The following is a 27860-nucleotide window of genomic DNA, read 5'->3' on the forward strand; positions in this document are numbered from 1 at the left end:
ACACTAATGTACAGGACATTGTCAGTGTAAAGTATGACATGATGAAATTAGAGGGGTTTTAAGATGGCACAGGCTCCATTGCAAAATTGCTCTTTTGACTGTATTAGCTTTTCACTTCAACTAAAGCCTGGTCTTCATTCAATCTAATTGTAGACTGAAAAATCTATATATCAGCGGAAACTCTCTTTACTGTAATGTAATTTGTGTGGGCCACTGACTTTAAAAAAAAAGATTGTGCACGCACACAATACACAATATTTGTTCTGATATTTCTACAAACTGAATCTATTTGGATGATTCATAGAATTGCAGCTAATTGGATTAACAGCTGGAATATAGTGTTGCCAACAGGCTTGAGATAAAACTGAATTTCTCTGAAAGTTATGATGGATCTGGAGGTGAACTTGAGCCCTTTGAGAGGAAATAGCTTATGTTGGTCTATAGATGCAGGAACAGCAGCAGCAGCAGCAGGATGAGACAGCGAAGGAGGAGTCTCTTGGAGGAGTGCCCAGCTCTGACCGAAGGTGTCATGTCAGGGTTGCTGACAGTTTCATAGGTTCATCCAGGTCATGGTGAAAGTCCAGCATGCAAGCTTTTATCTGGAGTATTCTATATATAGCAAATACGTGAAAAAATATGTGATTTTTTTTCTTCACACTACATTATGATGTACTTAATGTAAAATGAAACCTAAAACAATATAGCTGGCCAGAAACCTAATGGAAAAGAATAAAATGATAAATGGATGTATTAAACAGAATGTATAAGAGAATGTATTGTTATCCATCTGCATACAGTGCAATACAGTTCATAGAGGAATATATATGAGTGCCATGCCATTTTATATAGCGTCAGCCTTTACAAAGACTTCAATTAAGTATTAATAAGTGGCTTTATTGGTGGAAAGGTAAAATATGATGAATGGAAAACACAAACCTAACATGAAAACAATGACAGGTGGTTGAACGCATGAGAGAAAGCTTGTAAGTTGACCCTGAGTTAATATTTTATTTCCATGATCTTTGTTTTCATGCAATGTTTCCTTGTAAGTGAGTAAGTAGAATAAGTAAACCCTCCATATACAGTGCATGTCAACATACTGCTGTAAATAAAAGCTCAAGAAGCTGGGGACTTAATATCAAATACACTTCTCTATTAAATACAATTCTCTAAAAGAAAGGATCGCTAAAATATACTATAACATTTACGTTCACATTTACATTTAGGGCATTTAGGAGACGCTTTTGTCTAAAGGGACTTACAATAAGTACATTTTTCACAAGAAACCACAACATATCAGCCTATAAAAATTGTTTTTATAAAATAAATAAAAACAATGCTTTCTCCTACAAAACATGGTCTGTATGCATAGAAAGAAACAGACAAAAATGTCATTCAAAACAAAAAGTGACCCATAAAGAGGCATACGTCAGCTCACGTGAAAACTACCTTTCCCTACACCCCTTGCGAGCTCTAATTTGACAACCAGCCAATCCGCGCCATGACAGCCCGGCACGTGACGTAGAGTAAGTTCCTGCTGTGGCTTGAGGGAAACAGATCGACATTCAGCCACGGGAGAATCGCGTTTTGCGGGTAAGTTAAGACATTTGGCCTCAACTGGGCTGCCTGAGTCCATATCAGGTATCCTTCGGAGGTGTTTGTCTCAGGTTTCTGTGCACTGTGGGTCAGAAATAGCATGAATGTCGGGTAGAACAAGCTGTCGTACCGTCTAGGCCTCCGCTATTTCCTGGTGCAACTCCACAGCTGGAGCCTATTGGAATGGCCAAGTTGGAAAAGTTCAGTTTCGGGTTTTTTTAGGGGTGCTTTGGGCTTCTCGACACCTCTTGGTACCGCTCCCTACGCTCAACTTTTGCCGTGAACACTGCCCCGAGTCTGACGCCGACTGCGTTCTCGAGAGCAACCCCTCGGCTGTGTAACGTTATTCATACACCGGAGCTGAGGATCCAACACCGCGAACTGCTCCTTAGCTGTCAGGTTTTTTGTTTGTCTGTGCTAGCTAACCGAACCACCCTAAATCAAACTGAACCTCTGAACTGCTTTCACTAGCAAACAATTCTATTCAACTTCAATACACCCGTAATGGTTATTTTTACGTCTTTGTGCCTCCTGTCAAAATCAAATATTTGAACATGTAGTCCGTGTAATCGTAGTGAGAGGGTTTCTGCTTTGTTGTAATGTCTGTGATGTTTGTGTACCATCATACTGATGTGTAATTACAGGTCACCACGTCAGAAGCATATCCAGTGCTTAAGTTGATCAAACAAAACTCGTATGGCTTGTTTCGTTGCAGTTGCAGGAGCAAACATGCCTGTGAATACAAATGAAGAGTCAGCCTGTGAAGGTGTTTCTGTTGAAATAGCACTGACACCGTGATCCTGTGCAGACTGTACAGCCGGCTTGGCTTACTGCACCAGCTTCCCTGTGCTGGAGCCAGATCAATACATCAGCACGGCCAATATTATTGACCATTGTAGCTTTCCCCACATGTGTATCAGTACTAATCTATTATAACTGCTGGTGCACTACAGAACAGTGTTAATTTCTAGCTCCTAACAGTTTTAATGTGTAGTTTCTGTCCACTGAAACTCGACACAACCAGTTATTTTTCTAACTAATATTTGATTTTTTTATTTTGATGTCAGTCTGAAGTAGTGTTGTCACAATAGTGGAATTTCCAACTTTGATACATTACCTTGAAAAATATTGTTATTCAGTACGATGTTCGATACATGCAGAAAAATTTAGCGCATAGAACGTCTACAAATTAAATATAAGAAGGCCATAACATTACAATGGGAACACGGTGACTCTAGTAAGCATTAAATATCCCACCTTTTAGAAACGTAAACGTCGACATTTTAAAAGAATTGTATCGATGCTGCATAAAATGTGCATTGAAATAAATTAAGATATTCCGAATCGATGTGTATTGATAAATCAATATTTTAGAGAGCACTACTCTGAGGCTACATATGTCACCATCTGTGACAGTGGCAACAGGTATTGTTTTTGTCTTTTGTGAGGCAATTTGAAAAAAAGGCCATTTACCGAAGTACCAGTCACCTTCCTGACTAAATCCAGCCCCTTACTCTCATTATGCAGCTTCCTGTGCTCTCCACTGCAGAGCAGCTGTCAGTTCAGAAATTGGATACACTCACCTGATCACTAAAACACGGCTCTCTGTCTGGTTTTAGCTTGAGAGGAGCTGCTCAAAGATGCAACAACGCAAATGCTAAGATATTTAGCAAACAGGCCATCTCTGGATAAACACGGGTGACTGTCAGCATTACTCCTGCACTGAGGGGACATGAAATAAATGAGAAAATAAACTGAAAGTAATGCTCACCTTTCCGTGATAATGCTATGTTAGGGAGACCCCACCTTGCACCCAAAGGAGTGCTGTTGCCAACACCCTGGTACCACAGGTCACCCCTGGAGAGCCTCCATGGATCTGGCACCTCCCACAGATGCTCGACCTGATTGGGATCCGGGGAATTTTGTTGATGCCTTAAGCTCTTTGTCATGTTCCCCGGGTCATTCCTGTGCAGTTTTTGTGACGTTGCAGGGCGTGTTGCCCTGCTGGCGCGTTGCCCTGCTGGGGCGTCACTGCCAGTGGGGAGTCGTTGTCATGAGGGGGTGTACTTGGTTGGTTGCGGTCTTTGGGTGAGTGTTGCATGTCAAGCGGTACCCATATAAATGCCAGGAGAAAAAAATGCCATGCCATGCTATGGCATCCTGCTGCGTCCTGAGTGTCATGTATGTTATGAGTCCTGCCTCACCTGTTATTGCGCTTTCTTGATCATGGAAGCTTGTGCATTTCTGTTGCTGAAGATGGCTGGAGCAAATCTCATACAAGGATGAAGGGGCATTTTAACATGCACTCACTTCAGTCTCACCTGTGGTATCTACTGTGCATCAAAACCCGATGTCCACCATAAGTCCTTCCAGTCAAAAGAGTCATACTGTTCCTAACCACCAAACAGCCTCTAGTAATAATATGATATTAATCGTTCCCTGTTATTTTGCAAAGTTTAGTAAAATCTTAATCACATGATGTGATTTCAGAAAAAAGTTCCAGTTTCACTTCTTTCACACTTTCTCAGTCTTTCCATATAACTCCCGCCCACATTCTGGCTCAACCACAAGTGCACACCTATTTTCAGACAGTTTCATTGTGACAAATGTGGCTTTAAGCGCTGTCTCCAAGCAGACCAGAGGAAATCTCACTTTTGAGCTCAGTGGATGACCATGCTGGAAACAGTCCGGTTCCGGCCACTGGCTGATAAATCGGTGAATCCCCTAAAACCCCTGCGTTTGCGAAATCAGTAGCCTCATTCACACTGCGCTTTGAGTGCAGGGATCCTGCGCCAATGCTTCACATCCTCCTCTGTTCTCCTCCAATTGCATGTGATGTTGAACTGTCATGATGTGTACTGTCATACCACTTTTGGTTCCACTTCCAGCGTACTGTCTGAATTGACACACGGGTGCATCCTTATGACGGAGCTGCTTGGTTCAGTGTGAACAAACAAAGGCGGAGAAATGAGAATTCGTCTCATTATGGCTGTTACTGTGAACAGTAAACTGAACTGATCTACCGACCGACCAACAGACAGAAGTGTAAACACCTGTCAAAACTGTATACTCAAAACTGTTTCCATGGTAGCAATGGCTGTGTCTTTGGGACCAGCTAATGATGGCACATACACACATGCACACGCGCGTGCACACACACAAGGTGAAAACAAAGCCCCAGCCATGCTGTCACAGCTGGTTATGACTACTGAATACTCATGGGTTTCAACATCGACATGTTGACAGGTGTCAGGGCTTGGGTTGTCCCATCAAAGGATGTTCTCCAGTTACAATTACATTATAGCTCAGTGAAAACTGAATTCTAGTGTAATGTGGACATGTGCTGTTACTGTCCCTAGTGCCCTAAACAACTAATACTCACCTAACTTTTACATAACAATTGCATGTACTGTTGAATGTGGTAATTCAATATTAGAAGAGGTCTATTTAGTTAATTATTGATGAGACAAACTAATGCATTAAGTGGGGTGAGAAGTGCTTAAGAGTCAACTTGGTGATATTAGCCGTGTTTCCGTAATGCATTTTTATGCACATTCTGAAGAATATTGCGTTAGGAATATTATGGAAATGGAAAAATAATCATTCTGGCATTTGTAATGATTTCTTCTGATGAAGATGTATGTATAGTCTGGCATTAAACTGACAGAAAAATAAGAGCGGAGCTTGAGAATTGGGCTCTGCTGCTGGGGACTTTTGCATGACACAGCTTAACAGTCTGTTTCTCTCTTTCTCAGCCTGTGGAAGCCCACTCCCTGAGCAATGGCCTCACCAGTCTCAGTCTTCAACTCCAACGCCTTGGACACACACATCTCCAGTGTAAGTGGATTTATTTGTGTCTGTTGATGTTGAAATATTTTAATCTTATATGAGATGCAGGTTGCACTGGAAGTTCATACATGGCGGAAGCCAGTGAGAAATCAAATCATTTTCTCTGCACTAGCCGCAACTACTGTAAGGTTAGAGTGTCCGAACGAGACGAAAATAGTGGCTGAAAATAGTGCCCAAAAGTGACTTGCATTAATCTTCATCCACTTAAAAAAATTTTGACTTGAGATTCTTCCTATCATTTCTGCTTTAAGTATATACATTTTTTTAAACACGGGTAAAACTACTAATAATTGCCAATTAACTTTGTTCACATTACTATTGGACGAGTTTGCCATTTTCATGTGTTTCCCTCCCGTGTGACCCAATCATCATCACGAACGCACCGAAAAAAATCGGAAAGCAGCAGATCATATACCTCATCAGACTACATCCAGAAGATTTTTAAATTTAGACACATTGTTTTTTCTGGAGCTGATAACTGAAGTGGCTTAAGAGTGAGTCATCTGGCTTCTTTCTGATCTCTGCTGAGTTGCACGTGTGCAGTACCAATGAGGCAGCTGACTAGGCTCGTACTACATGGAAGCCACAAACAGCGGGTACTTTTTTTATATCTTTAACTTCAGTCTCTATTTAAAACTCATCACTGACTGACAGTGTTGAAGCGCTGCTTGACAGAGACCAGTGGAAAGATATAAATAAGTCAACGGTCTTAACTTCAACACAAATCGTAGCATCGCACCTGAAAAGTCATGTAAAATTGGCATGTTCACCTGGTTGTGTTAGCATCACAGCTGAACCGAGCCAAAGTTGTTAAGAACCTGTAACTACTGCAGGGTGATTTGACCCAGGAGTAAATCCTGATAATTTATATTCACATTGCACACAAAAGCCAGTGGTGCCCCACAAATGAACTCAAAGTCATTGAATCTATAAGTCATTTATTCATAGTCTATATACGTAGTCTTGCCAAACGACAGTTTTATTATTTTAAATCGGTATAATGTAGAGAAGTCGAAGGGTTTCCCAAATTTTAATAAATCAGCTGGATGGGAATAGTTGTGAGGTGTCTCTAACAAGATTTTCTCAAGTCATTTTATAATGAGGAAGACTGCAAACTCTCATTCCAGATGTACAATGTAAACTGTGTGCTTTTTGGTATTTGAATTGAATTTATAAATATTATTCTGAAAGCCCAGTGTGTCACACAGTTGAATGGTACAGAATAGACTTATCCAAATACCAGTAGCAATGCTCTTTACTGAAGGGAAATTACAATTTCAAATGAGGATGAAGAGCAGCAGTGTCAAGTTTAGCTGCTAAGGTCCTTGAATCCTCCTGGTCACAGTTTGGCCTATTCGAACAGAAAAATATCTTGTCTACGGTGTCGTCTCACTGTGTCCACCACAATTCAACGGGTGAGATGCCAAACCTGCTTGTTCTTCCCCCTTTTCCCTTTGTTTCCTCCCTTTTGGAAACAAGCAACTTCTACTACTGAAGATAAAAAGCGCTAAATGATGCATGAAACTGTCCCTGTTTTACATAGCCTCATCAACCCTTTAAATTAACATCTGTGTTGTTATTTTGTTTTTAAGCCATGGTGTATCTTATATGTGTATCTTTAGACCTCGCGAGAGTCTCTGAAGATGGAGTTGTTAGCTGATGTGACTCTGCTGCCAGGAGAAGAAAGAATCATCGGTGAGTTTTATGGAGCCCAATCCATCACATTTTAATAATTTTCTTCACTGTTGAAACAGGTTTGCTTGCTCATTGGCAGTCCTGTGATCATTGGTTTTATTGAGGCACATTGAGGCACATCTCTATCAAGTTCTTTATGATATTATATATATTTTATACACTTTATTTGTATCTTTTCAGTTATCATATAAAAACAACTTATTCTCTATTTATTTTACAATTGACCATAGAAAAGAGCTGTCAAGTTCTTTTGTAGCTTTTTTTTTTTGTAGGTTTTCCTGTATATCAGGTTCTGGATCTGAACAAGTCTGAGAGACTTGTGGCTCAGTGTAGAGGGTCATGTGGGCTTTTTCATACAAATACGCTGGCTTGACTTGACTCGGTTTGACCGGCACATCAGCCCAGTGCTCCAGGGATTACAACGGGGCTATTTGTACTTGAAAAAGCCAGCTAAAAAACACAGCCAACAGGGAATTAGGTAATGTAACTATGTCTTGACAAGCACAAGTGAATCCATCTGCTCAGTACCTCTTTCCCTCATCTCTGCAGTGACCTCTCAGAGTCTTATCTTGCCAGCATCTTATCTATTTTGTTTGCCAATAATAATTGGAAATAATTCCAGCACATAATTCCCTGTACAAGCACAAATTATGATTTTTACAATTTTGTTCATGCACAGATTGCAAAAGCACGTAACCACATGCTAATCTATTAGCTTAAAGGTGTCAGGCTAAACGTTTCTTCCTGCTTCCAGTCTTGTTGTACCAGAATGATTATGTGCGACATCATTAAACACTGCTGCATGTAAGACATTTGGCAGCAAAATGTGTACAGTTTGAGCCAGCTCTGTCGACAGATATGTTGTCATTTGGTTTATTTATGAAGTGATAAAGTCAGTCAATATTCTCTGATTCTGAGAGATGATTTAGATTTCAGTTACTGTTGAGTGTGTCTGTCTTTATTTGTCTCTTATTAAACACTCAGAGTAGGTGGTATTTTTAGCCTACCTTTGTTGCACGGCTCTCTTCTCCTTTTCTGCTTCCTATTCTCTGCATTTCTGGTAATTTCTTCCCTTACAGTACTCCCTGCTTATCAGTAAAAAAAATGATGTCTGTACCAGTGCACTTATATGAAAAAGGGGAACCTATTCTGAGCCTTTAAGGTCTGTGTAGGAACAGCCACAAGACAAGTTAGCGACTCAAATCAGTAAACAGTGTTTTTTATTCATCTGTTTTCAGATAAAGACATCATCTACATTTGTCCATTCAGTGGAGCTGTGAAAGGCAAAGTCTTGATAACCAACTACAGACTCTACTTTAAGAGCTCAGACGCTGTAAGTCATTACACTCATGTGGGGCCAGCCGGTAGCTCAAATGTGTGTGTGTGTGTGTCTGCGTGTCTGTGTGTCTATGTCTGTGTGTAAGACCAAGGAAGCCATCAGCCATCAGCAACTCTAGTCTACCAGAAAAGTGGTTAAATAATCAATCTAGCAACATCTGTGTAACACATCTTTTATTGAACTTTTTGTGTTGTTAAAACACGGCGCACTATATTGGTATGTTATTACAGATTCATGCCTCAGTCAGACATTATTAATTTTACAGACACATCTTGTGCAAATGTGCAGTATTAATCAGATTTTAGATTTTCTTTTCTTTGTTAGTTTAGTTCCTTGATCTTCAGTGGATCTTCAGTTGTTCTGATGTTGTTGTTCTGCATAGTAATGATAAGAAGAATAAGAATTGTAACATCCAAATATTTCTAAGTAAGGAAAGCAGTGCATGAATATAGTTGTTGTGTGTGTTTATTTCTCTGTAAGTAAATGAAACAACATGCTGGCTCTTCTCCCTGTAGGATGTGGCAGTAATGCTGGACGTTCCTCTGGGTGCAATTGCTCGGGTGGAGAAGATGGGTGGGGCGTCAAGCAGAGGAGAAAACTCCTATGGCCTGGATATCACCTGCAAGGTGTGTGTGGGTGTGTGGGTGTGGGTGTGGGTGTGGAATACTCTAAGCTCAGTGAGTTAGTCAATTCCATTGCATTATAAATTATAAATAGAATAGCATAGCATTGCATACCTATGTACCATTTTAGGCACCAGGGGACCGGCAAGGAGAAGATTGTGTGGGATATAATGAAGATGATCCATCTTCTTCTGCTGCATTCATTTTGATCCTTTTTTAAATTGTCCAACATCAGTCTAACAGTCTTATATGACTGCAAAGTTTCCAGTGGAGTCTGTCGATTATGTTAGTATTTTAAAGCCAACCCCATTGCAGGTGAACTCCATCGTTTTTTTTCTCCACATCTAGTGTGTTTATAGGTGGAGTTCTCCTGCACATGTGAAAAAATGTATAAAGCCATATGGTCTCCAGAGAGATGTGTGTGGTGTCTGATTAATGTCCTCAAGTGAGCATCAGTTGGAGCTTGAGAATAAAGTTGTTGATCTTCTCTGTCCTTTAGGACATGAGGAACTTGAGGTTTGCCTTGAAGCAGGAGGGTCACAGCAGAAGAGATATCTTTGATCTCCTCTTCAGACATTCTTTCCCCATCTCCCATGGTCAGGTAAGACAGCCTCTTATCTTCTCCTGCCACTTCCTGACTGACAAATGTTTCCTTTTTTTTCAAAGGACCTCTAAACTGTTGCTTAACCAGTGAATGAATTCATTTAAAATATGATGCAGATGTAGCCCCATTTTCTCAGACAGTGTTCTCAATGTATATGTACATACAGAGATCGATTTATTAATGACATCACAAAATGCTACAATGCATTTTATCATGAATATTAGTCAAGCCTTGAACTTTGAGTGTATTTGTAGCAGCAAACAATTTAAATCCACCAGCACTGGCAAAGGAAAGGACATCTTTCTGCTTACAGTCATCCTCGATTTTGTTCCAATGCCCAGTATTCATGCAAATGCTGAAATGCAGAGATGTAGCCCCCTCATATGCTGTGAAACACAGCTACCCACCCACACTACAGCTGCATCTGCTTGGCTAATACTTTGTGCAAGCTAAAATTTGTGTCAGAGCAAGCCTTACCAGGGCTTCTTTCATTTGTCTGCTAATGGCCAGTGGAAACAATGTCTCACGTGTTGCACATAGAATTCTAGAGTGGTAAAGTAATTTCAGGTGTTCCCTCTACCAAAGGGGTTTGCAGGACCCTGGCTAAATAATCATTATAACAGATGAATAACTGTTTAAGTAAATATCTGGTTATTTGATTTCAATTCAAAGCTTACACACCTGTAGTAAAAATAAAAATAAAAATGTGATGACAGAGACCAACGTAAACTCCCAAAGGAGCATTTCAGAAAGCAATCACAAAGCTTAGAATGTTGTTGCATGCTCTAATAACAGTAGCTAAATATTCTGTATGTGTAAAAAAAACCCTGATAAAGCTTTCAGTAGATTCACCTGAACCTGAACCTGCAGAATGTTTATATGTTTGTTTGTGCTTGAACAGCTGGTTATTTGATCAATAAATCAGTCAACAGAACCCACATCAACAATATTAACAACAATAATTTTACTAAAAGAATAATTCTTAGTAATTTTCTCAACTTCCAGTTTATATAATATGATTTAATTGCTGCTTTTGTTAGATGGAATATCTTTGGATTTTTGACTCTTGGTCAAACACAAGACATTTGACTTCTTCAAATGTCTTGTGTTTTCAGACATAATAAAATCCCAGCCAACTCTCTTGGAAACAGGTTCAGTAGTTTCTGTGCAATCCTGCCAACAAACCAAACCAACCAGCAAACTAATGAACACGGGTGAGAGATAATCGCCTTAGCAGAAGTAAAAGTTGCTGTCGCACGCTAAGTATTCTGCACAGTTCACCGCACCAATAACGAGAAATAAATAAATCTGATGGATTGTATTGTTTCTTTATTTAGGTGAGTCTTGTGTTTCTATTTTAAGGAACATTGAGGGATTATAACATGAATACTCTGAAATGGGGAATTATAATGAAGTGCATACCTTTTCAAACAGCAGCTTCTTCTCACATCGGACCAAAATGGTTATGTTGATGAAAGTTCTCAGTCATCAGGTCATGGTAATTCCAAGTGCTGTATCGTAGGCAACTTGGACGTGTTTCAGTTTCTTGGAGACGTGTCACCTCTCATCCAAGAGGCTTCTTCAGTACTAGTTTACTGGAGGGGAGTTGCAGGATTTTAAACTCTGTGTGGGAGCGTCCTTACAGAGCCGTTAAGGACACGTGTGAGCGCTGAGTTTCAGAGTCGTTAGGTCCACTTGTGGGTCGTTGACCTAACTGACCTTCATGTGGGTTGCTAGTGCTAGGTGAGCCCTGCCCAGGTGTAAATGGTTGTTAAGCTGTCTGGGGAGGGAACTTGGTACAGCATTGTAGGTGGTTGGTTATGTCAGTGTTCTCTCCCAGCAGCAGTCCTGGAGCACTTATACTGACACACACACCCATTGTACCTGAGCAGTACTTTCAGGAGAAAGAACCTCTGCAGGAAAAATGTAGTTTGTAAATGAAAATACTTCTCTCCTCTCCACCCAGCCACTGTTTGCATATGTGACCCAGGAGAAGTATGAGGAGAATGGTTGGAGTGTCTACAAACCCATTGAGGAGTTCAGGCGGCAGGTAAGGATGAATGGTAGAGTGCAGCATTAGGAGTTTATCATGTCATTGCTGCTGTTTCTTTTTGATACCAATACAGTACTAATCAATATTCTCCCTGCTACTACTGTAAATAATACAGAGGTAAATAATCTCAGCCTTTACATTAGATTCCCACCTAAGATTTCATATGCATGTTAAGCAATGTAAAATACATTTTACATACATTTAGGCCCTCTCTACACACTGATATTTTTCTGTCTGTAGTGTCTGTGCATATTCTCTGCTGAGTTCCTGTTTGTACTGTTATGTATTGTAGAGTTATATGTACATTATTGTAAAGACCCATCCTGGGAGGTTCATCACAAATTAGCTTTGTGTATGCTACAAAATAAACAATAAATGAAGATCATTTTGTAGTGTAGACATGTTGAATAGAACTAAAGAATAAAGCGGGTGGGAGATTGCGCAAACCTTCCCAGTGAAGTGTTTGAAATTATTTAGTACAATTGAATACGAGTTGAAAAATGCAAAAAAAAAACATTTCCATGTCTCTGTAAGTAACTGTTGATCATTGTCATTTTTGTAGGGCCTACCTAATAACAAGTGGCGTATTACGTTCATCAATAAGAACTATGACCTGTGTGACACCTACCCCACTGTGCTGGCTGTACCCTTTAAAAGTAAAGAGGAGGACCTCAGAAGAGTGGCTGCTTTCAGGTCCAGAGGACGCATACCGGTATGTGCAAAACTGAGCTGTATTATTCTCGAGTAAAGCATTTTTTGAGTCTGACTTTCTCATTTCTTGTGAATTATATTAGATTATGCTGCATAACTTATATTATTTAGTTTCATATATATTTCATAATGTATTTGATATTTTTGATATTATTTTAGACTTATTATTATTATTATTATTATTATTATCATTATTATTAATAATAATAATAATAATGATAATGATAATAATAATATTTAAAAAAACATAAATTAACACCAGAATTGTTCTTCAAGTGGGATGTATTCAATGGCAGACATCACAGAAGATGAATGTATTAAGATGAATGTATATGAAAATAGCCAATGCGGAGTAGTTAAGTAAAACTGAGAAAGGGTCTTTTTGATGCATTTTGGTTTGTCTGCCTCAGAAAACTTGTACAGTGTTTAAAATCGAGTTGTGTGACATTTCCTAATTTTTTGGCATTACTGAACCGCGTAGAACTGTAGTTACTATCTTTATGTAATCATTACATATGTGTGTGTCTAGTGAGTTAGACTGGTAAGCTGCCTTCTTTTCATTGTGTGTTTTCGTTCAACTTTTTATGAACGCACCCTGGGAAGTTCCCCTTGTTGCAATTACAAGCTACCTGACAGCGAGTCCATTTCCTAAGGTACAGACTGGTATCTGTAAAGGTTTCAACTGTCTTCGTGTCTTAGGTTCTATCATGGATCCACCGGGAGAACCAGGCGGTGATTGTCCGCTGCAGTCAGCCTCTAGTTGGTATGTCTGGTAAGAGAAACAAGGACGACGAGCGCTACCTGGACCTGATCAGGGAGGCAAATGACACCATCAAGCTCACCATCTATGATGCCCGGCCCAGCGTCAATGCTGTCGCCAACAAGGTCAGAAGGGAAAGGAAGTACTCTCAGGGGGTTAAAGGGTTTGTGCATGCATCAGGTTACTATCTCATCTGCAACACTTTTGATTCATCGGCTTTCTGAAATGGGAATCAACAGTAATGAGAGGAAAATGGAAAAGTGAGTGTCGAATGTTAACTTCTGAGAAAGCTTTCAGTCACTTGAAGTGCACAAGCCATAGGTGTGGAATGATGGCTTTTGAGAGTTTGGTTGACAAATTATTATAATTTTCATTGTTAATTTAATCCATCCATTGTATTTATAGTTAATCGGTTAATCCTTTAGTGTTGAAACAAAAATGAAATGCGTGTTCCAATAATAAAGACAAAAAGTAGCATTAAAAGAAGAAGCAACATTTTGGGCAGCTATGTGCCACTGCATCTGCATGTGCCGCTGTTACCATGGTAACAATGAACTAAAGTTCGCTGGCGGTCCTTTGTGAGGAAGACAAGAGACGGTTACTTTAGTCCACCCTGCTGGAAATTAAGGCATGATTGACTTTCTCTAAATCCTGTCTGGACTTGAGACATCTTTTTTTTGCCAGATGTTTGAGATGATAAAAGTCTGATTTAGTTACTGCCTTAATGTTGGGTTACTTAAGGTTGGCAACTGTTGATGCTGAGAACCCCGTCTTTTAAAATACCAAGATTCTAACTTGGGTTTTCATTGCTCAGGAATCAGGCTGAGCATAGACATTCATTCTTTCCTCCTTGCTATCAAATATAAGGATTTCTGTTCTGCATCTTTTTAATTAGAGGAAGTGTAATTGTATTCAGTCTGTACCTGCCAGAAGCATTGATAGTTTAAGGGGCCATTGTCGCTCAGTGAAAGAGCTTATTAAATGTGAGTGTCATCTGCATAGCTTAGCAGCATTATCCCCTGTATGCATGTACAGGTGAAATATTAGCGGCCCAAGAAGCGAACCCTCTCTGGAGAAGTATTAAATGGTCCACAGTAACAAAGATGTCATTTGGACCGAGCAGCACCAAAACTGATGTTTTACTACTCAGATGAATATCATTTGACACCTTTATCAGTGAAGTCTCAGTTCTGTGATGTGGACTGAAGCTAAATCAAAATCTTTCCAAAAATCCATTTACATTTAAAACGCTGATTTGAATCAATACAGCTTTCACATGTTTTTTACTAATACGGGGAGGGGGATTAGAGATGGGTCTGTAATTGTTAAATACTGAAGGATCCAGGTTGTCTTTCTTGAGAAGGGTTTAACACCTGCAGGTTTCAGTGATGTTTGGATAAATGCCTGGTACAAGTGAGTCATTGACAGTTTGCAGCACATCCATTTCCAAGCAACTTAAAAAAAAAATTTAAAAGCTGGTTGGCAGGAGAACAAAACAGCAGGTGGACAAATTAAGATGCTTCACTACACCTGCAGAGGTTTAGTATTCAGTCAGTCAATCAGTGAATCAATCTTCAATTGATCTTTATTGGCATATCACCAATTCGCAACAGAAGTTGTGACACTTGTGACACTTTCCAATCGAAGCAGGTCTAGACATACATTACATACTATAATTAGTTTATTTACAGAAACCCAACATTTCCCCCAAGATCATGAGTATTGATACCAGAGAATATTGACAGTCTGGCTAAATTGTTTCTGTGCAGGTTGCAGCAATGTTCTTATTCCATAGTTTGACATGGAGGAATATATAGCCACTCTAAAAATGTGTAGTTATTTTTCTTAAATAACTTAAACCATAACTACAACACATTACTCTTATATCTTGTCAGTCTCGCCTTGTTTATTTTTGGAAAATTGTAAAGAGGAAGTCTCTCTTTAACGATGTTGTAGTGAATTTATTAGTTTTCACTGACAGAAACTGATGTGGTTTGATATTGAGTAACCAACATGACAAAGAAAACATGGAGATGAATAGCATTACTCTCAATTCCACTTACTCTTAAAAATATGTCTGCGGTCCCAGACAAAGTAGTTCTTGTACAGCTCAAACGGTCATATTCTTTTACTGTAGGTTAGCCATAAAATAGCGTTAGTGAGCAGCAGCACACACCAGGGGTTTGTGTGTCTGTGTGTTTGAAAACTCGCCCAATTCTTAGTAAATTCAGCACTCACCAGAGACTCCTGTTCTCTCACTACTTTTCCCCTCTCCTCTCTGTAATGTGTTCGCTACATGAACTGGGAAAAGTCCTGAATTCTTGCTTCATTGATGTGGAATGACCTTTACCTCATTTCATCTTAATGTCTTTGCTATCCCCAGGCCACAGGAGGAGGCTATGAGGGTGACGAGTACCAGAACGCAGAGCTCGTCTTCCTTGACATTCAGAATATCCATGTCATGAGGGAATCTCTGAAGAAGCTCAAAGATATCGTCTACCCTAATGTGGAGGAATCGCATTGGCTGTCCAGTCTAGAGTCTACACACTGGCTCGAACATGTTAAGGTGAGAAAAAGAATTTAATTGTCCATGCCGACATGAATGTCATTATTGCACCTGGGCAGAGGCTTTCTTTTTTATTTGGATGCATTAAGCCTTTTAAGGGTCGTCACTCGTTTTCTAAAGTCCAAAACCTAGTCTGAATTGTGTCCTTGTGTGTGTAGCTGGTGTTATCTGGAGCCATCCAAGTGGCAGACAAGGTGTCCAGTGGGAATTCCGTGTTGGTTCACTGCAGTGACGGCTGGGACAGAACTGCCCAGCTAACCTCTCTGGCCATGCTGATGCTGGACAGTCACTACCGCACTCTCAGAGGGTTCCAGGTCAGTAAATGCACTAATGAGATTATAACAGGAAGCTGCTCATCTACACCAAAGAAAACAGGTAGGAGTAGCATGAAATTTGCCTTGTGCAGTGTTTTTACCACACTCCTAAACAAATAGAATGTCACTTTTTTAAACTACATTTTAGAAAAAGCCACTTCTTGGAAGGACTAGGGTTCGTTTCTGTCTGTATACGAATTCTGACTATTGGTTCCAGTTTCTGATGATGTAACACCATTGGCATCACACTCTTGACTCTTGATCGCTGATGAACACAGATACTATTGTGATCAAGCGATCAAGAGTCTTGTTACTTGCCAGTTTGTAAAAAAGATATGTAAAAATGGGTGAGTGTACAGTAAGCTTCTCTCCGGAACGTATCCCAAGTGCTCTGCAGCAAAAGAAAGAGCAAGACCATGGTGCACATTGATTGAGCCAATACTCTTTGCTGATCAGCTGATAGATTTTTAAGGGCTTGAAAGTCATGGTGAGGTGGCCACTGTCAAGCTGTAGAATATGGGAATCGTGTGACGTGTAAAAGAAAAGTCAACATCAATATGTAGCTAATGTATAGTTACGTAAATGAATTATTCTATCACTTAAGTTTCATCCCTGAACATGGCTCTGTTTCAGTCAAAATCCACTCAACAATACAGTAGTGCAACAAAATTAGAGGGTGCAGATGATTCAAACAACACTTGTTGTGATGTGAATGTAATGGAAGGGGGAGATGGAATTCCGCAATTAGCTGCTGAATCTTATCAGTAACAGCTTTAAGAACAGAACTTGAGTAAATGTACTTGCATTCCATCACTGCCATTATCCTGACGTAATGAATCCTTTTTGTGTTCTTTAAGGTGCTAATTGAGAAGGAATGGATCAGCTTTGGCCACAAGTTTGCCTCAGTAAGTAACATTTTTACAACTCCTTACGTTAGTTGTGTGTTTTGATATGAATTCATATTTAATGCTGTCAGAAACAGATATTTATAAAAGAAACTGCTCTATCAAAAATAGGGCGCCTTACTGATGATAATGTAATTTGTATTTGTGTGTGCAGAGGATAGGTCAAGGTGACAAGAACCATGCGGATCAGGACAGATCGCCAATCTTTGTTCAGTTCATCGACTGTGTATGGCAGATGACTAAACAGGTAAGTGTAACACATCTTAATCAAGCTCAATCATACAAGAAAGTTACCTCAAAGGCATTTACATGAGCTGTAAGAATTTATTAGGCCAAGGTTACACAGGGATTTTTTTCATAATGTATTCTGGGACCTAGCTAGCAGTTTGGGTTTAATTTAATCAAGAGCTTTCACAAATACGCACCCTTAAAATACACTGTGGCCCTATTTTAATTGTGTAAGCCTTGAAATGATGCAGAGCAGTAGGTCTTTGGTGCGCTGACTGTGCGGGCGCCTTCAGCTGCTATTTTGGTTTATGTATGTGTTGTAGCTTGAAGTGCAAAAGGGCTGCGTGAAGGAGATATACTGTAGATATGTTTAATAGATACAACCAATGCTGTTTATATGATCGCATCAGTTTGTCAATATGTCTGTCATAATTCTACTGTATCTCATGGGGTAAATATTCTAATGCTTGACAAAAGATATTGAAATTATACATCATGCTATGAGACTTAATGTAGTCTTAGATTTTGGATATCATTATATCACATTACTAATCAAACTGATTTATCAAAAATCTCATTGTGCTCATATATTGTGATGTACCAATAGTCATCCCTACAATATTGTTACAATATCAATATTTAAGTATTTGGTTAGAGATATTGTGATTTTTGATTTTGTCACACAGCTCTAGCATATATTAAGTGTTTTTAAAGCAGACTAAAACAAATTAAGATATATATTGTGTGTCAAGAAAATGCCTAAAAGTATCACAATATTGTTTTCAGCCCAGCTCTGAGATAATCTAATCATCCTGACTGATGTTAGGTAACAACATTATTACCAAGGTGCCTCTCAAAAACAAACCATGAGGCAGAGACACGCAGGATTAATGAGTTGCTGTAATCCAACATCTCGTGCAGCTGAATAAGGACTTATAATGGACCAATCTTATGTGTGTAGAGAGATATTTATGGTTACGATGTTGCAGTCATTTTTATGTAATTTTATGAAAGTTGATACACTGGATAGCCTTGTGGAATGGAACTGCGTTTTGACACAGCAGATTTCCAAGGATTTTATGAACTGAAGGAGAAGCTTTTCATACAAAGTAAAGCAACAGTGGGCAACAGATACTGGAAAAATCCCTCATATTCACTTTTATGGCTTTTTTATGCATATTTAAAGCCATCTACTGGCTTTGAAGTAGAATAACTTATTAACAAAAACATAATTGTTTTATTGCTGAGCAAAGCGTTTAGTATCCTCTTCTGATACAATCACTTAGTGTTAGCTAAGTGCTCCAGAAATCAACATGATCGCAGCAATGAGAGTAGGCAACTTTCATCATCAGATGAAAATCAGGGGAATTGTATACTTCAGCTTTAGACATGATTTTTCTGATATGCCCTCTCACTGAAGTTGTTTCAAAAATGCAACTGTGCATGAATGTAATTGTGGTTTTAGGGGCAGGACTACAGTGCACAGTACACATAGCAGGAGTATTTTAAAGACCACCCACCAAAGAGTGTTCCCTAAACCTAGGTGAGCTCAGGTGACTGAGGCCATCTTTGATTCTTAACAGAATCCCTTCTTCTCCTCTCCTTAGTTTCCAACAGCTTTTGAGTTCAATGAGCGCCTCCTGCTGACAATCATGGATCATCTCTACAGCTGTCGCTTCGGGACTTTCCTCTACAACTGTGAGAGTGCACGAGACCAGCATGTAAGACCGGACTTAAAACACTGCGAGCATGCTTTGACTTTGCAGTTCATTTGAGTTTTAAATGCCTCACGATGACACTCTTTCTGTTGTGCAGGAGGTGAGATCGAAAACAGTGTCCCTGTGGTCTCTGGTCAACAGTAAGATGGAGATTTATTTAAATCCCTTCTACACTCCGGAGTCTGGCAGGGTCCTCTACCCCGTCGCCAGCATGCGCCACCTAGAGCTGTGGGTAACGTACTACATCCGCTGGAACCCACGCATTAGACAACAGGTAAGACTGTGACAGGGGCTGGACTTCTATGGGGGGGTTTTTGATTTCCATACACATGTGCTGTCTTGGTTTGACTCGTAATTGCATTTCCATTACAACAGGGCTACCTGCTTGAAGGTGTGTCTTTAACTGATGACCTGATTGCATTGGTGTTGGGGTTTAAGTTTCAAAGTAGCTGATGTAAATACTATCTATACCTGAGAGTACAAACGGGGAACCAAGAGAGAAACTACATTCTAAACCACTGAGATTCAGTGTGAAGCTACAAAATTACTGAGAGCTTTAACACAGAGAGACTAGTTTGGTTTAGGCACTGGATGTATCTGGACCTGTGTATTTGTTAGTAATGTGTGTGTGTGTGTGTGTGTGTGTGTGTGTGTGTGTGTGTGTTGTGTATTGCAGCAGCAGAGTCCGGTGGAGCAGCGCTACAAGGAGCTGTTGGCCCTGAGAGACGAGTACTTGAAGAAGCTGGAGGAACTCCAGCGGTCTGACTCCTCCCCTTCCTCCCACATGGCTAACAGCCCCTCCCCCAACACCTCCTCCTCCACCTCCTCCACGCCCTCGCAGCAATACACACACCTACAAACTCCCCTCTGAGGGCTGGTGACACACGCGCACACTCAGATATATACCTGTTGACTTGCACTTATGTCGTCTTCACTCTGTTTTCTGTCAGTCTCTCACACGCAGGGAATTAATTAGTGTTGTCCAGTCCTAACTGTGGATAACAGAGAATGCTAATACGATTTAATTTTGATGGTTAATTCTAACAACGTAGTGGTGATGATGGTGATTTATGCAATATGCCACAGTACAGCCTTGTTACAAGACTTTTTTTACACAGACACTCGTCATTCAGTGAAGCCTTAGACATTCAGTGGCTTTCAGTCCAAGGGCTTGAACACACAGGACAAGCAATGGATGTGTATACGTGTACAGGCAGCAGAGCACAGACAGAATTATTTGTCTTCTCTGTTTGTTTTACTCTGATTTAACAGAAAACCCACAAGGATAGCCTGCTGTTTGTGGTTATTTATTAATCGGATAACTACAGAACCACACACATACCAGAATAGAATCAATGATAAAGTCATTACCAATGACTAAACTGTTGTTTGAGTGCAGATACGACAAAATAATCTCAACTCTATGTCCTGTTTACTCCCGATATGCAGTTGAAAGCTCCACATGAAGCTGTTGCATCAGCCTGAAGTTACAGTTATTTTGTCAAATGTAGTGTTGTTGTCAAGTTAAGGAACACCGGTTGATCTCGTGCTTCCAGTACAAAGACACGTCAGGGACATAGCTGAGCCTATACTAGCTGTAGTCTCAGTTAAACTAAGATGCACAGGGTACTGTTAGCCTAGCCCAACTCAACTGCACTCATCACACATACTTGCCGAGCAGCACATATGGAAGACATTAGTTCTAGTGTCTCTATACAGTATCATTAAAAAAAAAAAAAAAAAAAGTGTAATCAAAACACAGGTAGAAGAATACTTGACTGACTCACTGAAACAAAATCGACTAACACACAGCACTGAAATAGTTTGTCATGTTACATGTCCCTTCTGGCAATTCATCACATCAAATCTGAAACATGAGGAAAATGAGTCTCCTGGTAATGGATAAGGAGTGTAACATTATATTAGATCCATCTTTGACAGCCCAGGTTCAGCCTGTGTCCTTCTACACGACTGTGCTGTCCTGTGTGTACCCAAGGTGTTCTGCAATTCTAATTTTTCACACTTCTTCCTACTTGCTGCAGTGCTACTGAGTGTTGCTCTGTCCTTCTTTGAAGAATTGATTTAGAACTGCTGCAGAGCTAAAGCAGCAGGGTTAAAGGCTGGGAGCTTCTACAGTGGATTTCACTGTACATCTCCAGCCAAGTGTATATATCAAGTGTGTCAGATTTGGATGGATTGATGTGGGATTTGTTGCTCATTTAGCTGAGGATGAAAGCTAGAGCTGTCCCTGTCACGTATTTCTTTTGGCCACTGCTATCCGCTGTGCTCACCTAAGCAGTATTTTCCAGCACTGAGAGCAAATGCAGTTCTAGCCAAGAAGCAGAGTTTGGTCGGAATGAATCAGTAATTTAGTTTTATGAACGCAGCTTTGATACAGTTTGTAATATTTCAGGTGCTCAAGATAGTGTAGGGAAATGAAGTGGTGCTGGCCTCTGATCCTGAATCACGTCTTTGACTTTAATGCTCTCACTAATGACAGACCCCAGATGGAGATATCACCCCAGGTCCATGATAGCCATACCATGCCAAGATGTTTGAAACCAGCACACGGATATAAGGACAGCGAGCAGAAATAAAACCACTTCATTCTCAGTCCCATTTCGACACACTGTCACAGTTCGATGTCAGGACTCTCCTAGGTGACACTTAGATCTGTTATAAATCTGTTTCTAGATATTCCATCCACCATCACTGGAAAGTGCAATGTGCCTTTTGTACAGGTGTTGGCTTTGTGTGCAACTGTTTTCCCCCACACTTCAACATGTTTTTACATCAGACAGGAACTTTTTTTTTTTTTTTTTTTCTATTTACATTTTGCCAGTTATCTAATTGGATTAGATAATCAGGTGGACTTAGTTACAACAGCTTGTTTGTTTTTGTCCTATGGCTCATATTTCCCCACTGTTGGACATGACATGTCCCCCAGATGTAGACACTGAAATTGGTGCAAAGATAAGGAAGATGATTAGGGCCACTGTAAAAAGAAAAATCTTAAAAAAGAATATTTGTTTCCAATGGCCCTAATCCTCTTTTTTTTTTCTACAAACATGCTGTCATCTAGCATGGATGATATTAACAAAAAAGGCAAAGTTGTGTAATTAAGGAAAATTTACACTGAAAATTAATTGTTGTCACATGGTCACATAATAAATTAAAGCGACAGAAGATATTCTTTGAAAACTAGAAGGCGTGTCTCATGATTTTGATTTACTAATATGACCTAGTATCTCAAAATTTTGGCTTTAAAAAGTATACATTTAGACTTTAAAGACTTATTTACATTTTTAAATAACATATGTAGCCTAGATTGAGAAAATGACTACCTACGTCATAATTCTGACTTACCATGAGTGTTTAACTATTTAAATATATCATTATCCTTTTTGTTTGATAGACTTGCCCCAAGGAAACATGAAAGCCAACCTGTCCAAAAGGCACATGCTTCATTTATTAGTTGTCTCTTAGGTTTTTTTGGTGCTGTCATGGAGCTGATGTCTACAGAGCAGGTTCGCAAAAAGTCAAACTCAGGACATCGCATGGACAACTGCGTGTGTGCTTGTGTGTGTGTGTGTGTGTGTGTGTGTGTGTGTGCGTGCGCATGTGCATGTGTGTGTGTGTTTGTGTGTGGAAAGAAGCGCTTTGAGGAAGTTTTTTGAGGAATAGCCTGATATGAGGATTTCGCTGCTAACTCAAAAGGCTCCCATTTTTGGTTAGTTTGAAAACAGTCGACACAAACTCAAACAGAAAAATAACTGGCCAGCATGCTGCTAAAATATCTCTCACAGATGTATGTACTGTATCGTTCAGTCTATCAAGATCTTGACAGGACTGTTTTGTTACAATCGCTCTAAAGTTGAGGTTCTTTGCCACCGCATTTGTTCAGTTGATTTAACTCTTAAATTCCACTGTATGGTACAGCTCAGCTCAACTCACTAGAGATTGTTTCTTTTGGCATCACCTCGGTAAAGGTTCCAAGCAAACTGTTTATTTATTCCTCACTGTTTTGTCTTGCTGCCTTCAGCTTCTTCTGAGACAAATATGGTCTCCTTGCTGTATATGCAAATATGGAAAAAAAAATTTCAAAGGTGATATTTATAACCGTTCTTTACCTGTTTCTCCTGGCCAATACTAATGAGATAGCCTTTAATATAAATAAATAACTTTTGTATTATTAAAAGACATTTTCTAGCCTGTATATAGCCTCTAGCCTAAGATCTAGTGAGCAAAGATGGATGATTTAATATTCATTTTCAAAACATTGTAGTTACAACTTATAACCTTGTAGAACATGTACTGCAAATAGAAGTTGTTTTCTTCTTCTTCATTTCCTTCCTGTTTTTCTTTTCTTCTTCTTCTGTGTTTAATGGCAGGTCACAACTTTAAAGGGGCATTCCACCACCTATTAGAGTGTGTATGTGCTATTATTGGCTCTATTATCGCCTATAATTTCACAGATACCGATAAATAGCAATAGCAAAATATAAATTTCCCAATATCTGACCTATCGTTTATCAGGCTGACATACTGTATATTGTCCAGCCCAGAGAAAAATTACCTGGTACCAAAAGTGAGTTGAGTGGAGTTGTACCATGCAATGGAAACTAGGCTTAATGAGTAATGTCTGGTAGTTCTCCGTGTCTGGCGCTTTTTTTCACCAACCTTGGCCACTTAATGAATAAGTGGCTCTTGATAGCTGGATTAAATTCCGCTTTGGGTGTGATTTATCACCACATCAGGCAGCACATCATAATGTGTCAGAGATAAACTGTCAAAATGTCAAATGCTGTGCAAGGCAGTGCCAGCTGTGTGGTCCATCAATGAAAAACAGTATAAAACTAAAGGATAATTTTTTTTTTTTTTTAAAGCGCCAGGCCTGCTTTCACACTGCAACTGTGCTGTGCTCTGGCTCCAATGGAAACTGTTTAGATTCTTTTGCTCAAACTAATTCCAGGTAGAAACGATTGGATCACCTCATGGATCATGCCCTCCTGGCTCTATATTTGTAACATTTTATAAAAACCTTCACGAATGAATATTTTGTTATTTTGCCTCTCTGACTGGAGTATTTCCATTGCCAGTGGATTGATAGAAACCAAAAATGTTGATAGCATTGGATTTTTTCTACAATTACAGAAGCTTGTTTCAATATAGGAAATGTGCGACTCTAGGCAAATCATGTAAAGTTGCACCCTGTGAGGAACTGCTTGTTCCTGATAGATTTCCCCCAATATATAGCTGTACCTACCTGACCTACCTTCCTTCACAAAATAATATTGTGCTGCAATACTCATGCAGTCTTTCCTATCGGAGATGACATTGACAGAGCAGTTCCCTTACCTTAGTGAAGTTATAGATACAGGAAAATTGTTCTCAAGTTTATTGTGCTGACTTAATATCACTGTTGTGCAACATATACCCCCATATACCTACACAGTGATGCATCAGCAGTCTGTTTGATTGGGTTAAGGTATGTCAGCCAGCCCCTCTGCTGACCTGGGTTGAACTCAGATTGGACACTGTCCTGCTTTTCTGAACTTTAAACTGCACATCTGAAAGGCAAAATCCCTAATTTTAAGCTTCCATTATCAGTGTAGGCAACAGAGAATAAGCTTATGATTGGATGTTTCTTACCAAAACTCCACGAGACACAGAATAGGACTTTACATCTGGAACCATTGCTCTCCAAAATATCTCCTCTCCTAATTTTTGCTGCTCTACAGCACCCCCGAATTCCTAATTAAGCTGCATTCCTGGTAGAAGAGAAATTTGAGTCTGGAAGATCCAGAAAAGCCAGCTCCATCTCCAACAGAGTTTCCCTCACGGTGTGGTCAACCCATTGGGTTTTCTGCAAGTTGATGGCAACGTTTCATTGCATTGTATGTAAAGTGTGACCGCTTCAATTTGTGAACTGTGAGGTGCAATAAGTCATTTCGCAAAGTGTGTCAGGTCATGTCCGAATTTGTGCCTTGATTCTTGTGAGAATCGCCCTCACCTCTTTAGAGAGACTTACTCTAGCTGTCCAAGGTCATGTTTGAGATTGACTGCGCTGTAGTTCAAATTCCAAAGGGAGAAGGACTTGTACCCTCTGATTTGAGAGGATGTCAGGCTGCTGTTTATGGGTTTGTGCCAGTTTGAAGTGGGAGGAAATGGGCGGGCATTCCTGAAGCAGCTACAGAGCACAGAAGACGGGGCAGTTTACAAAGTTACCTTCCTCTGTGTCAAAGGAAGTCTGTTTATCCCCTGCAAATTGGGATTTGGGGAAAAAAAGGCAGAATTAAAATCAAAATGTCCAATGTGGTTGTAATTCTCCACTATAAAGAGGTGAGAAAGGAGCTAGGGTTATAATGGATCTCTGTAGCTTTCTCGTTTCACAACTGGCACTTCTCCTGTGATCACCTGAGTGCAACTCCATCAATATCTTCCCGTTGTCTCCATACATATGATGCGTGTTAACAGGATGTGTTGTTTCTATGCGTCCCATACATTATCTATGTAAACAGCCATGCAATGCATTTTGGTTGCGCTGCATTGCGTTTCAACAGACGGTGTGGCTCTCCTTCACATAAAGTTGAGGTCTAGGTTTATTTATGGCATCCAGCGTGACTCTGGAAACTCCTGAAAAACTATAAAACCTAATCATTGTCCTAACCAATGAGTCAAAATGAAGACAGATTCAGCAACTGCATAGCTTATTTCTCGCCTACCACATTTCAGCGAACTATTTTTGTAATATAGGTTTCCAAATGAAAACCCGGAGAATATAGCCCACAAGTGTTTGCGTGGTTGTCAGAGAGTGAAGCTAATGTTGGTCAAACATACAAAGCTGGGAAGCAGCACGAGCCCTTGTTTAAAAAAAACAGCCCTGTGGACACATGGCATTAAAACATTTTAAATCTCCTGGTTCTTTGTGACAGCAGGCTTGTCACTCTGTCTTCCAGGGTCGACTTTCAGAGCTGCTATATACTTGGATTTCTGTCAAGGTCGATCATTGCAGCATTATGGACTTTTTGAGCATAAACCAACCCTTAATTCTTCTAAACCTTCCATTGGCCAGATGTTGCTGAAGCTTTATTTCAACAAAAACATCTGCTAGTCAGTGTAACCACAGCAAACTGTCAAAACGAAGTCTTGGAGTTTTCAAGAGAGAATAGGACTTGGCCTAGCTGCAAGTATGTCAAATCTCAAACATGACTTATTTCTTATACTTATTTCTGGGTGGGTCTGAGTGGGCAAACTAGAGAATGCAACCTGATTCCTATGTTAACAGAGGTGATTTACCAGAGGCTCTACCAAGTGGATACTCTTGACAAGTGTTTGATGAAAGGGTTGATCTCATTGCGGAGGTTGGTGGGTAAAAGAACAGAGACAGAAGTGACAGTGAGAAAAAAACAAAAAACAAAGTGTGCATCAGTTGGGTGGTTGTGTTTTTAGGGAAAAACAGATAAAAAATCTATTTTTTTTTTTATTTTTTACTTTGTACAAGCACCATGATGTAATTACCTCAATCAAAACCTATTTTACTGCCTAAAGTTCTATCGTTGTAAAATACAATTATTTTATGTAGTGTAAAATCTTACAGTTTTATAAAAAGGAGAGTAATGTTGGTTCAGAAGTTGTTAGTATAAATTGTGGATTTCTGCTCCATTGGTTAAATTTGTGTTGTTTTATTTTTGAGGGCATTTTTTGGGGTTTGTATGTGCTAACCCAGGATGAAAAAAGACAGAAGTCCTCTGGATTCTGTTCACATCTTCCTCTCAGTTCTCTGATGGATCTTTAGCTTTTAGATGTTGGCTCTGTGGTGATGAATCTGAGAATTACTCTGTCGATGTTCATTTCAGTTTGACTTTTTTCATTTATGTAGGGGATTTGTAGTTTTGAGGGGTTTTGTGTCATATAGCCTGCTTTTTGATAAATACACATGAAATGTGTTTAAGGATTTTTTTTGGGCATCAACAAGGGAAGGTGAAAACAGAATACATTTCAAATATATTTCTTTTAATCATGTTATATCCTCTCCACAGTTTGTTGGATGGCGCCTGTTATGTAAATATTACTGATTAAATTAATTTAAGGATTTCTGACTGACTTTGATGTGTTATTTTTGTGTTTTTGTTCTTTCTTATTGCATCAACCAAAATTTTGGATGCATGCAAGCATTTTTGGAGAGACATGTCAATGAGATGAGCATGAACAAAACTTTCCCTGTTCACAATGAAGTTTTGTCGGTGATCCTCATTAATAGAAATGTTCTTAGATTTACACTTGAACTTTGTGCTAAGATAATTTTATTACATCATAAAATATGTTTAGAACTTACAATGAGAATACCATTTGTTACTATAAATCCGTTTTTCTATCAATCTCGTCAACTTAAATTTACAGTTCATGTCTTTCCCCTTACATAATTACAGCATAAATGAAGCTTTAGTAAGAAATACCCATGGACTGAAAGAAAAGCAGGGCGTTTGGAAGACAATCAACGTGATAGTAGAGGAGATTGTACTCCTTGTCTAGACAAGATTTTGCATTTCCACGTCAAAGTTTATACTTGTAAAAGTCATGAAATGTAGTTAAACTATGTTACAATAAGTCAGACCAAATCTTGTTATCCGACTTAAATATTCCTTTGTATTCTCGTCCAGTTTTTTTGGTTCCTTGAGAGCAATTTGAGGATTGATTTCTTTATGCTGTTGTGGGGTCCAAAAATCTGAGTACACACTGAAAATAAAGCTGGAAATAACCACAACGTTTCTGAGTTCCCTGACAGATAGAAAATCAGCTTCATCGCAGATGCAGAATTTGATAAATAGACAAACACAAGACTCCAGTCAGCAAAAGTCCTGTCAAGTGAAAGGTGTCTTGTAGTGGTCTCAGAGGA

At 39.5% G+C, this 27860-nt stretch overlaps 1 protein-coding gene across 1 annotated transcript; it reads left to right on the forward strand.

The window, feature by feature from the left end:
• The first annotated feature begins 1502 nt into the window (after nucleotides 1–1502).
• Nucleotides 1503–27060, forward strand: mtm1 (myotubularin 1). The gene is made up of 16 exons (XM_030430739.1): nucleotides 1503–1593; nucleotides 5352–5433; nucleotides 7068–7140; nucleotides 8379–8473; nucleotides 8995–9105; nucleotides 9602–9703; nucleotides 11673–11756; nucleotides 12322–12471; nucleotides 13170–13355; nucleotides 15614–15796; nucleotides 15955–16110; nucleotides 16968–17015; nucleotides 17170–17262; nucleotides 18851–18964; nucleotides 19059–19235; nucleotides 19638–27060. Exons 2-16 carry the CDS (start codon nucleotides 5377–5379, stop codon nucleotides 19830–19832), a joined length of 1824 nt encoding a protein of 607 aa, XP_030286599.1. The 5' UTR covers nucleotides 1503–1593; nucleotides 5352–5376; the 3' UTR covers nucleotides 19833–27060.
• Nucleotides 27061–27860: the final 800 nt, after the last annotated feature.

This window comes from Sparus aurata, chromosome 10 (assembly GCF_900880675.1).
Source record: "Sparus aurata chromosome 10, fSpaAur1.1, whole genome shotgun sequence".
NCBI classification, from domain to species: domain Eukaryota; kingdom Metazoa; phylum Chordata; class Actinopteri; order Spariformes; family Sparidae; genus Sparus; species Sparus aurata.

Bases quoted from the DNA above. Each gene is read 5' to 3' on its own strand.
- mtm1 (XM_030430739.1), top strand. From the start codon at position 5,377: ATGGCCTCACCAGTCTCAGTCTTCAACTCCAACGCCTTGGACACACAC. The intron at 8,474-8,994 runs GTAAGTCATTAC...TTCTCCCTGTAG, and splicing joins ACTTTAAGAGCTCAGACGCT to GATGTGGCAGTAATGCTGGA. The intron at 17,263-18,850 runs GTAAGTGTAACA...TCCTCTCCTTAG, and splicing joins TATGGCAGATGACTAAACAG to TTTCCAACAGCTTTTGAGTT.